Genomic DNA, 16,789 nt, shown 5'->3' on the forward strand with positions numbered 1-16,789 from the left:
GCTTCATTAAAGCTGATACAACAGGAGACTGCAGAAGCAGGAACAAGAACAGGAATCCATAAACACTGCTCGTAAAAATGCTGCCGTTCAAGTGCCCTCATCCAAGCTTACATATTCCGGAAATGAGAACTGATCCAAAAGGAGGTTAAGAATTGGGCACCCTTTTCATCATCCTGTTCTCACTTTTGCTCCACCCTGCACACATTTATAAGAGCATCAAGGGAAAGGGGAAGACAGGGCTGACATCAACTTCTCCATTCAAACAAATGGAGAATGTGGGTGGGAAACAATGTGGGAGTAACGCAGAACAGCTCCTCACACACAAAGAAAGGAAGGGAGGAAAGCAGATGCAGAAAAGGGAGACCAAAAAGCACAAACACATTCCTCCTTCCCACCTGCCCTCTGACAGCTTTGGCTCCCTTAAAAAAAAAGCTAGCTGGAAAGCTCTGCTGGCCTTTGGCAGCAGAAAAACAGCTTCCAACAACTTAAGAAACACTGTAATAGCATACTCAATTAAAAAAAAAAAAAAATAACAAGCCCAGGAAGCTTTATCCATCCACAGTAAGCCCATTACAGTACAAACAGTGCTATGTGCCTTACTTGGAGGAAAGATACACAAGAGGGCTAATTTCTTCCCTCTCTTGCTAAAAAGCCTCCATCAACTTGCAGTTACATTATCTGCCCTTGCTTTCACTGGTCAATGGCTTTCTGTAGAAGAAACTTCCATGAACTTCTTACTGTCTTTACAGAGTAAGCGGCTTCCTGTACGTACTTGAGTTAAAATGCCTTCTGCATGGCCAGCGATCCCTTCACTTTTCCTGCCCCAATTTCAAGAATGCACCAAATGAAAATGCCGAATGGAAGCTGCTTTGCACTCTCAGTGGAGTTCACTTTAGAACACGTCAGTTGTGATAATTACAAATCTGAAGTTATACTAGAAAAATTATTAAAGGTGAAGCTACTCAAACATAAAATTTTGCTCACAAATGCTTTCAATATTTACCAGAAAAATATTTGAAATCTTTAAAAGAGTTCTAGCACTCTTAAATCATTTCAGAGCCCTTGCTATCAGAGCAAATAAAAGGTATGAATACTAACTGCAATATCAATGTTTCATTTTTCAAATACATTTTTTAAAACGTGTCTAGCAAGGCAGCTTCGTAACAGCAATTCACATTTGAGCTGGACCAATATTCGCTACATCCTTGTATTTCCACAGAACCATGTAACAACCCCGTTGGCACAGCACTGCTTCAAAGATTTTAGCTGCATTGCACCAGTGAAATTGGGTTACTATAGGCTAAGCAGAATTAAAGGGTTTTTTTTACCACCTTCTGGAAGCCATCAGGGGTAATTCACAAATGCAGTCATAACTGAAAGCTGAGCAACTCAGAAAGTAATCTGTAAATTTTACCATCATTTTGATGTGACCAAAAATGTTAATAAAAGCTGAGCCATCCTGATGTACTATAGTAGACTGTAAAAAAATTGTTTACAGATACAAGACGCAGGCTGTGCCTGTCAAAACTGCTTTTCATAGCAGTGGCTTTCTTGAACACATAACTGTTTATTACTTTCTGTAACCAGATCCCTACTGCCATCCAGAGTTCATACATTCCACGAAGTGTTTTAGACCCTCAAATTCGAGGTATATCTCCAAAGGGGGAAACAAACTGACTGTCCAGAAATTATGAGGGTAGTACCAGGTTGCTCATCGTACCTTCTGTCCTGCAATAACAACACGATCTCCTAGTTTCAGGCCAAGCGACAAAAGCATGGCCTTGCCGGTGACGTGATCGTAGTTTGGAATCATGGCTTTTGAGATGTCACACGAGAGAGGCACCGCATCCAGCAATATCTGCTTGATTTCTTTTGCACTGGCTGCTGCATCTGCCATTTCCAGTGGCATATCTACCGGATCAGGAACCACATCTGCTGGAATCTGACCTTTGTCATTCTGGAGAAACATAACATAGCAGAGGATTTAATGTGGTGACAAGATAAACCTCATCAGGCAAAACCACAGCATCTATTAAGTTTTAAAGCCTTTAAATTAGATATTTTTCCTAGAATATAAACAAGTATAAAAACATCCACATTTTCAAATAAGGATGCAAAAACATCCTTAGGTATGTAAACTAGCATTTACAGGGTCTTATTTTCAAAAGCGCTGTTACCAAAATTTCTAATGTTAAGAACATTATTAGTACTCAGAATACACGAAAAAATGCCTGTATGTATCTGTGTACCTGAATGCAGATTTCGGAAAGTAAGCAAGAATTCTGGTCTGTAATGCCAATACTGTAAAGCTAACACCTCCCAAACAATTTATCTTTACCCAGTGTATCGTTTACTCCTTGGTGAGGCTTATTTCAAATGTAAGATGGACTTATAATTGAGTTGCATATATGTTGCACGTATAGAATACACAAAGTTGATGTCTCACATAAATACCTGCATAAATCTGGGTTTATTTAGATACAGATGAGAGATGAATTCAAGACAGAGTCCCTTCCAAACACTTCCCATTCCCAGAGAGCAGTGACTGCGACTCCCTCTATGTCCCATGCAACACCTGCCATAGGCCAGAGCTGTTGAAGTTCCAGCTCACCTGGAGTTATCTCAAGAATCATAGAATGGTTTGGGTTCGAAGGGACTTTAAGGATCATCCAGTTCCAACCCCCCTGCCATGGGCAGGGACACCTCCCACTAGACCAGGTTGCTCAAAGCCCCATCCAGCCTGGCCTTGAACACCTCCAGGGATGGGGCATCCACAGCTTCTCTGGGCAACCTGTTCCAGTGTCTCACCACCCTCACAGGAAAGAATTTCTTCCTAATATCTAATCTAAATTTCTCCTCTTCCAGTTTAAAACCGTTACCCCTCGTCCTATCACTCCAAGGCCAGTTGGTCAGACGATAAGGACAGGGTTAGGCCATCAAGCTGCTACAATGGCAAGTTCTTCCTGTGCTTTCTTCAGCTAAGGCTTTAGTATGGGTCTTCACCTATCTGCCAATTTTCACAAAGTTTGTGGAAACGTAATTATCTCAGTCTTCCATATTTGTCTCAACTGAGCCCCTGGACTCAGAAATTACAGGAAGCTCAAAGAGGGAATGACACAGCAAGACTGTATTTGCTTTATTTCCGAAAACCAACAACAACAACAAAAAAATCCCCACCAAAACCAATCAAAACCTGAGATTTGTAGCTAGACATATAGTAGCATTTTACGCTATAACTCAGGCCTATTATTTGGTTAGTGGGCAGAGCAGTTAATGTTTCTTCATTATCAGTTACTTATGCTAAGACTAAGTTTATTGCTAAGAGATGCGCTGCGTTTCTGGAGGTCACAGACTGCATTCCTGTATTTCTGAAAAGGTCCACAACTGCCATGACAGGTGTTGCAAGACACAAACGAGTACTAAATGACACTTCAAGCAACAAATAGAAGGACATCTCAAAAGCTATTTGAACTAATGAATGAGACTGTGAGACAAAACCACAAACTTCAACACACAAGTATGACAAAGCATAAAAAATCATCCACTACAAGTTATAAATATTTTTTCTGAGGCACAGTCACTCCATGTAACGCATTTTTAGCTAACCAAAATCCTGGACAGACTGTTCAATTATTCCAAGTACATTTTTCACCTTTAGGTGAATCTACAACCTAACTCCTTACCCTAAAGGCAGGATTTGCTCCATGTTCCAGTAAGCACTTGACAGCTCCTGTACATAAGTTAAATGCAGCAATATGCAAAGCTGTTCCAAAATCAAAATCACTACAGGTGGCGTCCACATCTGCAATTAAAAATCACGTGAGGTATGTAAGTCTGTTACGTGAACATTTCACCCTATAGATTCCTTGCAAGGACACTCATTTTTACAGTTTATGTTAACATTTATACAGAGACATCATTATTTATGTACTAAATGCTTATAAGAAGTAATTCTACACAGAGTATCAACCTCATCTGCATCTGTTTATTCATACCACGAACCAATCTGGAAGAGGAGCATTTATTTTCATTCATTTTATAATACTGACAACTTAACTGCAAAATTGGTGCTATTCAGGATGCCCAATCTACTGTGCTAAGATTAACAAGTTAGTAACTTTCACTTTGCACGTAAATTAATGTTTCAGAAATATTTATATGTTATTGCTTCCAGGTGCCACAATGTTACAATGAGATGCATCTTCAACCAGCTGTTTTCCTTTGCGAGCAGGTAGTGGGGCAAAGGAAAACTGATTATACCTCTGCTTTACACTGATTTAATTATTAATGGCAAAAAACAAAGTAAGAGCTAGTGATTTTTATAATTTCTTTGTTTTCAAGGAATTGCACTCTGAAGGGTCTTGCACTGATAGTTTGGAAAATGGAGCACTGCACTGACTAGAAGAGATTTAGCATAATATATCTTTCTGTCAGTTGTTCCCAACATATCTTTCCATCTGCTCTGAAGTTATTACTGTTCTAGAGGATTCGAGTTTTAATGTCTATTTATTCTTTCGCTCCTATCCTAAACTATACAAGAAAGATGTCACTTTAAGTCAATTATGGATATGACTGTTAATTAAAAATGCCATCTAATTTAATACACAAACCAAAAGCCAACAAGCATTAGCAATACATAAATCACATTCCAATTTGAAATACCAGTGAGGAACATTAAAATTTTCCACCTCAGGGCTGTACAGTCTCCCAGCATTTTCCAGTATCGGTCTCTGTCCCAAAGACCACTAGCCCTTCTCACAACGTGATAAACAAAGTATATCCCAACTGTATCAACACGCTTCTATAGTTACACTAAATCAACATGTTGGGGGCAAATAAAACATCAACATATATAGAAGATATAGAAATCTATATGTCTGTATAAATACGTCAACTTTATACATACTAATAAAGACTGACTGAATTTTATAAAGATCAAAGATAACAAATTCGGGATCAAATGTTAACATTTTTACAGTTGCACTAATATGGATACAAACTTTAATATTTTAAATTTAATTGGCACACGCATGAAAAAAGACTGCATCCACAAGACACGATCATAATGACAGCTACGTATCCAGATGTACCTTTTACACATCAAATGTCAAAGGACTGTTACCAGTTTAAACCAGAGTAGAAGCTGTGTACACAACCATCAAAACTTCCATGCTTAATAAGGCTACCAAATAAGTATTTTCTGCACACACAGGAACCAATTTGCAGAAATACTGATCAGCAACATCAGCTACTGAGTCAGCCACAGTTGCATGTACTCCTATTTTAAAAAGTAACTGACATATAGGTTTATTTTTTTTAATTAGACTAGTGTGACTTCCTCAGACTTGCAAGGTTCACACTTGGAGTTTTTAAACACTGTTTTCTTACAGCTTTGTTCTAGGTCTAAGATGGCATAGTACAGGTGACAAAAATAAATCCATATATATCAAATGTAACCCAGTAACTACCCCCAAACTATCCAGGGAAAATTAATAAGCTGCAATGGTCTGTCATTAGCATCCCATGCAGGTTACAGTCATTGTCTATTGGCACCACACAACATTTCTAGTTCTTAAGCCTTTAACAATTTTTATATTTAAAACCTCTAATAATCTAAGCTCAAATCAGCTCTCTCTTCTAACAATTGAGGAGTAAATCTGTATAAAGAATTTAACTGCAGAACGTCATAAAGGAAATAGTTTAGCAGTAAATCAAAAGGAAACATCTGTGGTACTGGCTGTTTCACAATGGATGTCTCAGTCAGTATACCACTGTCTTGAAAAGTTATTTAAACATTAGCAATCATTTTTTCTCCAGTTCAGTATGAATCTATCCAAGGTATGTTTGCCTTCTACATACATCCTCCCTTCTCTGCAAACTGCCTGATGAAGTATGGAGCTTTCTACTAATTCTATCAATTGTTTTCACATCACAGGGCAAATCATTTTACACATTTTCAAGTTTAAAAAAAAAAAAAAATAAATCATCTGTTTATCCAAGAGTTCCCAACTACCAAGGCATTTAACCACAGTGGTCTCCTTGGAAATCTGAGCAAATTCCCACCTCTTCTGTAGGCACTACACAGGAGGAGATGAGAACACCAAATGCAAATGAGGTCCGAAGGAAGACCTAATCTGCTGATGCAAATTACAGAGACCAGACTATTGAAATGTGGATGCAGACTTAACTACTGTCTTCTGTTACCAACCTACACTTGTTACCTCTTAAGCATCTCACACCAATAACAGTGCTGTTTAACAATCACCTCCACAGTGATTCAAGACATGGTAAACAAGCCTTGTGTGCTCCAAAAACCTATCAGCTTTTCAGAATTTTGAGACAGAGTCTTTAGCTACAGCTAGCTAAAAAAGGATATTAATCGTTTTGCAAAATGACACAATCAGAAGGATACTCAGTAGAACAAATTAACATTTGTACAATTTTAGTATTAAAATTGCTTACTGGTTTTGATGTCCTAATCAAATTAGGGACAAATGGTTCCAGTTCAGAACCGTTTCTGTATTTCCATTTGGATTAGTATAAATAGGGCTCCAATTACCAATCCTTCATATTTTCATTCCAAAAGGTATTATCTATTTATGCCAAACACTAAAGTTCCTCACATGACCTTCTAGACAGCCGCCAAGTGGGAATAATGAGCATGACAAAGTTGCTTCAGTCCCTAGTTTGCTACATGCCATTGCCAAATCCCCGTTTCTCCTTTACCCTTCTCCCAGCATTTCAAACGTATTTCTTAACATTTAAGGAATCTTAAAAACCCTAAGGATTTACCAGAATGCTTATATCTTTGGTTTTCTGCCTACGTTCTCTTAGTCCTCAACAACTTAGAATTAACATGTTTGCTTTCTGCTCTATTAAGATACTTCTCTACCATCTTGTACAAAGCTCAAGTTTAAAAACCAGCAATGGGACATTAAATCTCCCCCCCCCAAAAAAAAAGAAAAAAAACAGGTTAACAGAAAAATAAAACAATGAGGCTGACTAAAAGAATAAGAAATTAGAAATTATTTATGTATAATGGATAAACAAACCCCACACTTAAAAGTCTGCTACACACCAGCTTAGGGTGAACAGAGCAGTAACAAAACACAGATAACTACAAGAAGCAAAAGTAACAATGCCTACCTTTCGGCTTTGCATTTTTCAAAATAACACTAATAAGTTCTGGAACATCAAAGTAGGCAGCATAGTGCAAGGCATTCATGTTTGTCCAGCGGCTGCGTAAACTGCTATCGGCACCCAAGTCAATAAGCTGCGTCGCAAATTTTACAGCGGTTTCAACATCACCTGCAAGGTAAGTTTTGTAGAATATGCATTAGAGATTTATTTGACCTCAAAAAAACATGTACATTCACACATAATGTACATTAAACCTCTAAAGCTCACAGCAGAGCAATTATTATGCCTTTCTTCTTAGGATTAGCATACAGAAATCTTTGCCTTTCCATAAAGGGCTGAAATCTCTACTATAGTATATAATAACGCTGTCTGTTTATTCCTAATGTAAACAATGTAATATGTCACCCATCAAAACCAGGGATTTTAGTATCTGATAGAAGAAAAAAAATTACATGCCACAATGCTGAAGTTTATGTTAAAAGATGTACCAACACCAGAAACGCTAACTTATGCCAGACCTCACTCAGAAACTTTGTTCAAATTCAAAGAACTGAGTTTGGGTCGACAAAAACATAGCGCGCCACAGAAAAGGTAATAGGGGCGCTCAAACAGAGTTAAATATGCTCTTATTTCCAGCACTTATGATCACAATAACACAAACAAAGATTATTGTTTTCTTCCGAGATGATCAGGGTGAAAGAAAAAAAAAAAAAAGAACTGCCAGTCACCTAAATGTTCTATTTTCACTCAAGTAAGAAAACTGTCAAAAGCTTAAAACCGTCACAGTTTGCAGCTCAGTCTGAAACAGCCTTTGCTACATTAAATATATGTTTATGCTAGTACCATTGTTTGCAATACCTATACGACTAACTCACTCCCAAACTGCCACAGACATAACTGCACTACAGTTCTGTGTCTTCCTTTCTGATGGCCACTAGAAGAGCCAAAATCAAGCACTAAAAAAAAAAAAATCTACGGCAAGGAAAAATGCTCTAATAGTCTGTGGGATTAGCCTTTGTGAATTAATTAGGTTTTAACATCTGTAATGACATTTCTTTACTCACCAATACCATGAGCCCCTGATTTGCAAGTGTAATGCAAGAGAGTCATATCAGTCAGTCCATCTCTGTCATTCACATTGCAACCCCTTTTAATGATCTGAGAGACAAGTCGAAAACAAACACATTTTAGCTTTGGCATATCTATGATATCAGTATTACTTAGTACGTTATTTCGGATATATTGACTCCTGGATTCATTTCAATGGCTAATAACAAGGAAGCCTGCCAGAATAGACTGTAAGTGCAGAACTGAGCAACATGCACGAACGTGATAAAGAGTATTATGTGAATATCATTAATCTTCATTGTTTACAGATTTTAAAGCTGCTGTATATATATTACTTCGAACATACATTTCACATGCTGAAAGTTAATTGCTTAACTGAACAAAAGGAAAACAACATCTCTCCCATTGTTCTTTGGTCTCTTAACAATTCCTCCCTCCCAAAAAAAGCCCCCAGTTAGACTATACTAGGAAGAATCTTTACTTCCCCACCTGTCTAGAAAAGCCTGTAATCCAGAAGAAGAAAAAAGATACAGGAGGATGGAATTACTAGAAACAAGGTATCTTCTGAAAGCAGCCTATTGAAGGTTGCAAAGAGATTTCAGTTCCTAACTCATTTTGTGCCTTGAAAACACTGCCTTTAAGGACAGGCTTCACTGTAACTTTATATATAGGAGTTTATGATTACTGCTAAGTAGGAAACTGAAACACCAAGGTGAAGGGTCCCTGAACAACTGCTTTGACAGGAAACATTGTTTCTACCATCAATCCAAATGTACCGAATTTTTATCCATCATCTTTCTCTTTCCAAATGAAAGCTGACAACATGTGGAATACAAGGCACTGATCAGTAACTATTTGTTAAAAGGCAGAAACTTTATCTGCGTTTATGACTAGTTCTGCTTCTGAATGAGCTGGTTTTATTCGTCATCAACATAGTATTTCTTTAACACCGAAAGCATTCAAGGATCTTCATTTACACCTCACCTCATTCCCAATAATATCAATATTCTGCTGGACCTGCGGAACCCACTGCCTTAAGATAGCAAACAATTCAGAAACTGATGTTTTGGGGTCGAAAAGTATTTCTTGGCATGCTGCATCATTTGGATCGAAAAATGAAAATTCTGTTAAAAAAAAGGAATCATTAGGCACAATTTTAAGTTTTAACATGCATCTAGTTTTTCAAACTCAGAGGCAAAGAATAGCACAGAGAGTCACTTCACTACTCACACAGGAAAATCAGAATATTGAAAATTAATTTAGAAAATTTTCTTTAACATCTGGTCTGTTTTTCCTTTAATACCAATGTCGTGCTTCTATTTCTGAACAAGCTTTGAATCACCAACCAATATAATGGTACTGCAAGACTGATTTTAAGTTTAGGCAAGGACTAGCAGAGATGTGCAGTGATTATGCTAATAAGGGTTTACTCCTGCTTCAAGCCAGCCAAAGGCTGCTGATTCTAAGCTGCCCCAAGCACAGACAAGCCTCTTGATCTCTTGGTGATTAAATGCGTACGTGATTTCTCCATATGTTTTTTCCTTCTTCTTCCATCACAATTTCCATAAAACATACTAAAATATAAACACACACACAAATCAGGAAAGCATTCCATGGCCTCCATTATTTTCAAATATTTCACGAATGTATTGATCCCAGCTGGAGGCAGCTGCAGGTAAAAAATATCTTTAAAAATTAAGCCACCAAACCAAGATCAGTAAAAAGATGTATTTTTAAAGATTTTAAGCCTCATGTTGCTTCAGACAGCCCAAAGCATAGGCCTAAAACCCACCTTATTATTAAAATATGATATTTCATGTTACTTACAGGTGTATGTGTGCGCATGTATATACACATACCATATTTTAAATTTGTGGAATTTCTTCCAACTCTGGAAAATTATATAAAAGAACCTGAATAGCAATAGCTATTAGGAGAGGGAATGGAAACAGAGAACCTACTCTCATCAGCAAACAACTGAATCACGGAAAACACTGAACTTTTACCCCCACCGCAGCTACCAGGGACTTGCTTTTTAAAAGGTTTCAAATTAGCGTACAATGTCAGCTTGCATCAATCGTAGATACAAGGCTCTCAGAAAGGACATACAGGTTAAGTAAAATGGAGCATCAGCCATCTGGGTGTTACGACATGGTATAAACTACCTCTGGATGAATCATCATAACCTTTCCTCAAAAAGAGCACACCATACTTATAGATTAGATTATCAGATAAAAGCACATATGGAGTTTGCTTCCTGGCTATCTAGAGTTCCTCTAACTGCATTGCCTCAATTCAACAAGAACGAAAGGGACAATTTCACCAATATTTAGTATGAATTTTTACTTGCACCTAGCATACAAAAAAACATAAACCCCTTATCTCCCAGCACTACACAAAATTGCGCTTCTTACCTACGTCCCATGCATTGACACAGATCTACTGATTCATCTACTAATATCTAACTTCCGCGCAAACCCAGTTAATCTATTGCTGAAAGCTATGAAGTAAACAGACAACTGTTAAGATTAATGATCTTACAGAGCATGCATGATTCTGACTCTACCAGCAAGATTTCTAGCTACAAACCTGAAACAAATTATGTATCAGAAAGCAACTCTAATAGACTGGTACAGTCAGCATGCTAGGGTAAAAACCTGATATTAAGTATTAATAACAACCGTCCTAAGTGCTTAACAGGTAATCAACCGTAGCGTTTGCAAACCAAAGAAACGTTACAGAAAATCTGTTCAAAAAAAAGTTCCATGAAAGGATGACAATGGCATCTAGATACTTCAAAACATCACTTTCTCCACCTCTGCCTTTCCTATGCATTGATTACAGTGCTCAACTGTACTAAGGAAAAATAAATGCATTTAATGTAATGACCAAGAATCTTTGTCTGTTGTGGTTTAAACTTTTTTACCCAGATTCAGCAATATTACTGTTACACAGGTGACAGCAACCTCCTATAAAAGGAATTATTTTTTTTTATTCAACAAGTAGGCATGGACCGAGTAGGACAGATAGTAGTGATATTGTAGTTCTATTAGAAGGTACCACAACACAACAATGTTTAAAGAAGGACGAATGGAAAATTTTTCTAAGGGATAAGAAAGCAGAATGGAATAAATCATGGCAGTACTTAGAGCAGAATAGGATGGACAAGTTATGATACCTGAGCTAAACCACTCAAAGACACATGTTCATGTACGAAAACGTATCATATGGAACTGTTAAATGTGCTAACTCATCAAATGGGTCTCAAGAATGCTGAGTCTGTCAAAGACAAAGTATTACGTGGATTTATTTTTCCTGAATACAGTTGATTGCTATAATCAATGCATGGGAAGAACAGAGGTGGAGGCAGTAATTGCTAAGGTATATAGATGCTATTAACGTCTTCCGCAATACTCAAAGGCATTATAATTCTAGCTATCTATGAAGATCCCTACCTACACTGACATTTTAATATATTATTATATGCTGTTTAAAATATAATTTATACATGTGAAGACAATTCAACATTAGTTTGAAAGCTGATCACCGATACTTGCCACAATTTGCTAAGTCATTTCACAGTCCTTACCACCATAAAGATCTCACTTCCAACAGAAATAACCCTCCATAGTATATTGTTTACATACTGAAAGCACAAGAAAAAGTGTAACTCTAGAGGTTTTAAATGTGACCTAGATGCTTAACTACATTTAATTACTGCAATTTTACATCTTAACACAATATCCAGTTCTACACTGAGATGCAAAAAGCCAACAAACATCTGACGACACACACACACACACAGAAGAAAGAGTAAGAAGGAAAAGATACTGTAATTTAAAACATATGCAATAAGAAAAATAGAAAAAGCATGGGTCTTCATCTTTCATTTCCTTTAAAAAATAACAGAGAATTCATTTAACAAGCAGAAAACTTTTTCTGAAGAGAAGGAATAAATTAAGAGTTGATAGCTTTTCTTAAAATTTATTCTCTGCTGATCACAAATTCATTTTCTATTAAAAGTACATACCACAATCTGAAGGCATTGGTGCTGCAGCAACAGAAAAAGTAACAGAAGTTTCAGAGTTTGGGAATAAGAACCGTCCTCTTTCAATGAGGGAATCTCCTTCTAAGGAAGGTTCTGGGAGATCCTCTATGGTCATCTTCTAGAAAGCCACTTTAAGAGTAAAAAATTAATAAATAACCTCAGTAGAAATACTCTAGATCAGTTCTATCATACTAAGATATAACGTGCAGTGAGACTAAAAACTTTCCTTTTTACAAACATAAAATATTACTACCATTACATTCTTATAAACTAATAAAGTTAATTAGTAAAAGCTAGTAGAGTATGGTATCAAGGATACCCAACTTCTAGTTTTCACTTCATCACTAAATCTGCATGTTATTAATGGAAAAACATGGTATTTCTCCCATTTGCCACTTGAGCAGTAATGAAAATAATAATGCTATAATTAGCAACCACACGGTGACAATGAATGGATTAGTATGTTTTACAGCTTTATGAAAACATGAAGTATCAACTGCCTTTCCTCATACTCTGGATGCATCCTTCTTTCCTGCGCTGTGAGCAAGAACACGCTACCAGCTAGAGCTTTCTCCTCTTTTAAAATTCTCATCACTTTAATCTTCCCACGCAAAGCTGCAGACAATTCATCACCAAGTGATTCACTCCTGGACTCACGATTCCATCACAGCTCCTTTCCCACCTTCTCCCCTCCACGCTTTAAAATAGCATACTTACCACAGTGTTGTAACCTCCACCCTGGTGTTATTTCCAGTCAACTTTTCAGGTCTTAGAGCAACCTAGGAGAGAGAAGAAAGATCAAATGGCTGTATAGAGTTATAGTGACATTTTCTAACAACCAGGCCAAGCTACATTCCAGTTACAGCTCACATGCTAAGCTCAGAGGAGAGCCGATTACCACGTGTAAGACATCTACTCAGGCAAATGCAGGAAGAAATAAAGAAAAACATTATTCTGAATAGAAACAGACGTTATTGTGCTATCAGAAACCGCATCTCACAGATGAAAATCTGAAATTCCGCATCTTGAATTTTCACAGTTAAATCCTCAAGAGTAAAAGCCATGCTTCTACTAAACAAGCATAATTTTTTATTCTTGAGACTGTTATATAGTGCCTTTTACTCAGGAATTTACTTGACAGAAAGAATTCATGGAGCTTCAAGGCATGTTTGGTTTTATTACATTTAATCTATACACTTGAGTAAACAGAAAAATATAAAAACCTAGTCTGGTTTTGAGACTTATTTTGGATTTTGTATCCTACACACAACAAGCTACGTGAATAGATTTATTCTAGTATTTCCCCAAATAAAACTGTCACACTATTTGGGAACCTCACGTAATCTACATTCTAATATAAAAGGCATTTTAGCAGTGGGTTACAGATGCTGATCTTGAGGTAAATAAATGAGTATTTCCTCTTCTTGCATACCCTGTCCTCAACTTAGAAAGGAGGTCCAGATAAAAAGTTCTCCAACTAATTTACTTCCTCAATCTTAAGCAGCTGTACAAATGCATGTGCTGGCACAAAGGGAAGATCAAGGGGGAGGACACTAGGAAGGGCAGGACTATTTCTTCCCACAGCATTATCAAATTGCAGTGGCTTAAAGCACTCTTAGATTCAACGAGGCCAAAAATATCACTAATTATTTCAATTATTTTCATCCAGTAAGGAAAAGTTCAAGTTTACATTTTCAATGGCTTTATAGTTATCATAAACATGACAGCAATGGCTTTCTTGTGTGAGGGACTAGAAAGTCTCTCAACCTGCAAGTCACTAATTAAATCTCTTTTGTTGGGCAACAGTGAAATAAATTTGCTACCATCTGATATTTGTTCAGAGGCTACGATAAAACAAAACAAAACAAAGCTTTGTAAAACAAATGAATCCACAACAGTTTTTCTCAGGTAGCACATCAGACACTGTCACAAAATGCACAAAGGAACAAGTAATATGCATGAGTATAGAGGAGACGATAGCTGAACCTGTAAAGTTAAAAAAAGATAGGAAAGGAATTATGAGCTTTTTACGCAACACGCATGAGTACAACACTGAGGAAACAAAAGGAACACAGTGAAAAGCAGCCAGACCTGACTGAGCAGATGGTAACAGGAAAAGGTGAGATTTGTGAAGTACAATGACAAAAGTTGCTGGAACTAGAAATCAACAGACACATTTGAAAATTCATACAAAAAAGACTGTTCATTGCACACAGAAAAGCAGACTGAACAGAACAGAATCTGTGCGCTTGCAAGCATCCAGGGCATCTTTTACTCTGAGGGGCCAGAGGGGAGAATACAATCTATCACACGAATGAAAAGAATTCAGCACACAAACTACCAAAGCAAAGCAGGCAGGGAAACAACCCGTGTTGCTGGATAGGTGACACAAAGACCCAAGTGCTACAAGGTGTGTGCCAACCCAACTCTGTAAAGAATGGCTTCACAGGTTTACACCAGTGCCAACACCCCCTGACCTAAGTGTGCACCTCCTTACACCGTGGGACTTTATTTTGGATGCAGAGATATATTACCACGTCATGACACAGTACTGAACCATGCAACGCCAAGGCAACAAGATGTTCTGCACCCATGACTACCTCAGGTATAAGAACATCACAACCAGTTAACATCACGCACGCATACCTGGAAAAGGCAAAAGGAAAGCAAAAGGTCGAAAACTATTTCAAAGAAAGGGAAAAGACAAACAGACATTGTCCTTGTAATGACTTCTGTTCTGTGCAAAAACACAACTGCCTGAGGTATTAATAATATCCAAGACATACAGACTCAGGTGGTAAGTCCCAGTGAAAGAGAATAGAAGGTTTTCCAAAAGGGCAATAATTTCCCTACATTAGTAAGATGAGTTTAGACAAACAGAAAGAAACATTTAGAGAAATTCAATGAAACAAATGACAATTTTTCCTGTTCACAGCAATGACAAACTACCACTAAGCGTAGTTTAGCACAGCAGAGAGGATCATACTCACTATTTGCCAGCCATAGGTTCTTCTAACAGAATTAAATCTGAAAATCAAAAACAGAAATATCATTGGAAAATAATAGTAAGAAAACTTGAAGGAGTCATCAGATGCATATGCACTTATGTTGACAAGACTGAAGAGCAACAACAGATTTCCTAATATCCACACATTATAGAGAAGTGCACAGTACCTCTGAATATTCAAAAAAAAAAAAGTTGTGCAATACAGGATCCAACTTTTTCACATAATCCAGATTTTGTAATTTGCAATTTGTGTTAAAGCACAAATACCAAGTTTCCTGCAAACGCTATAAAAAACTTGCAAAGGCTAAAGCACTTGAAGTGATGAAACAGAGCTGTGCTAGGGCTTTGACAGCTGAACTTGTCACAAATGCGATGCTGGTTTTGACACGAACTGTGTATAATGGACCACTTAGCGAGTACTTGTATGTACTCAAGAAGAAAAATTAAGTTCAGAGAACAAGACTCTTGCACATACGCTATCTGCTTGCTCCATAAAATTCACTGCACGAGTGGCGGGCACGTCACCTGTGTACAGGTACACTCAAGACTGGTTTTTCAACTGGTGTGCGGGGCCCTTTTGCAACACAGCACTTTGTTTTGAGCAGCTGGAAGTGTGAGGGAGCCCCGGCTTCAGAGTTGTCCTGGTGGGTTCTGCTACCCCAAAGCTTCCCGTGCTACATCCCCCAGCAGAAAGCCGCTCAGAAGCGACCGCGGAGCGGTTATCGGAGCGAAACCACACACACACACCCCCCCGTCACTGGGAGCTGGGGGGGTTCCCAGACGCCGCCTGGGCGGGCTGGGGCAGGCAGTAACGCCTCACCAAGCAGGGCCTCCCCGATCCCCCGTTCTCCACACGGTGCTCCCTCCCTGCCGCACGCCACCCCGGCCCGTCGGGCGGCACGGTGAGGTGCCAGCAGCTCAGGCAGCGGGGCGTCTCGCGGCGGCGGGGGCCAGGGCCGACGGCGGCCCACCCGCTGCGGCGTCCCCCGCGCCGCTACCCCGCCCCCACCCCGCGCCCCGGGAGGGCGGCAGCGCAGCGGGAGGCCGCCTGTCGCCGTCCCGCTGCCCTGCGGGGGGTGCGGGGACGCGGCCGTCGTGTGGGTGAGTGTGCGTGTCCCCCGCCCCTACCTGCTCCCGACGGGGAGGGGCGCTGCCGGGGCCTCCCGCGCCCGCCCGCACGCTGAGGGAACAGCGCGAGGCCGCGGCGCCCGTGCCCAGCCCACCCCACCCCACCCCGGCCAGCGCCCCGCCCCTCCCAGCCCAGCGGCCAATCGGCGGTCGGCACAGCCCACTCGGCACCGCCCCTATCCCCCGCCGCGCCCGCCCCCGTGCCCGATGCGGCTCGGGCGGGAAGAGACAGGAGGGCCCTGTGCCCGGAACGGCGCGCGGGGCGGTTCGGGTAGCGGCGGGGGGGAGGTTACAAAACAGGCTCTGAGGTAAAAGTAGGTGTGAAACAAGCGTTGGTGCTGTGGGCGCTGCCGGGCAGGCTAAAAGGAGAAGCCCGGGCAGGCCCCTGGCATCATGGG

General features: G+C 39.4%; 1 protein-coding gene across 1 annotated transcript in view; it reads right to left on the reverse strand.

Moving 5' to 3' along the window:
• CLIP4 (CAP-Gly domain containing linker protein family member 4) overlaps positions 1 to 16,479 on the reverse strand; it is a 30,794-nt gene extending 14,315 nt beyond the window's left edge. The window contains exons 1-9 of the mRNA XM_074168157.1: positions 16,392 to 16,479; positions 15,247 to 15,283; positions 12,974 to 13,035; positions 12,239 to 12,385; positions 9,193 to 9,332; positions 8,205 to 8,298; positions 7,147 to 7,308; positions 3,684 to 3,802; positions 1,721 to 1,957 (exon numbers count right to left, since the gene is read on the reverse strand). Of these exons, the coding sequence (XP_074024258.1) occupies positions 1,721 to 1,957; positions 3,684 to 3,802; positions 7,147 to 7,308; positions 8,205 to 8,298; positions 9,193 to 9,332; positions 12,239 to 12,371 (885 nt within the window). The 5' untranslated portion in view covers positions 12,372 to 12,385; positions 12,974 to 13,035; positions 15,247 to 15,283; positions 16,392 to 16,479. The remainder of the gene's footprint in view (positions 1 to 1,720; positions 1,958 to 3,683; positions 3,803 to 7,146; positions 7,309 to 8,204; positions 8,299 to 9,192; positions 9,333 to 12,238; positions 12,386 to 12,973; positions 13,036 to 15,246; positions 15,284 to 16,391) is intronic.
• Between the last annotated feature and the right edge of the window lie 310 nt (positions 16,480 to 16,789).

This window comes from Numenius arquata, chromosome 2, assembly GCF_964106895.1.
Source record: "Numenius arquata chromosome 2, bNumArq3.hap1.1, whole genome shotgun sequence".
NCBI classification, from domain to species: Eukaryota; Metazoa; Chordata; class Aves; order Charadriiformes; family Scolopacidae; genus Numenius; species Numenius arquata.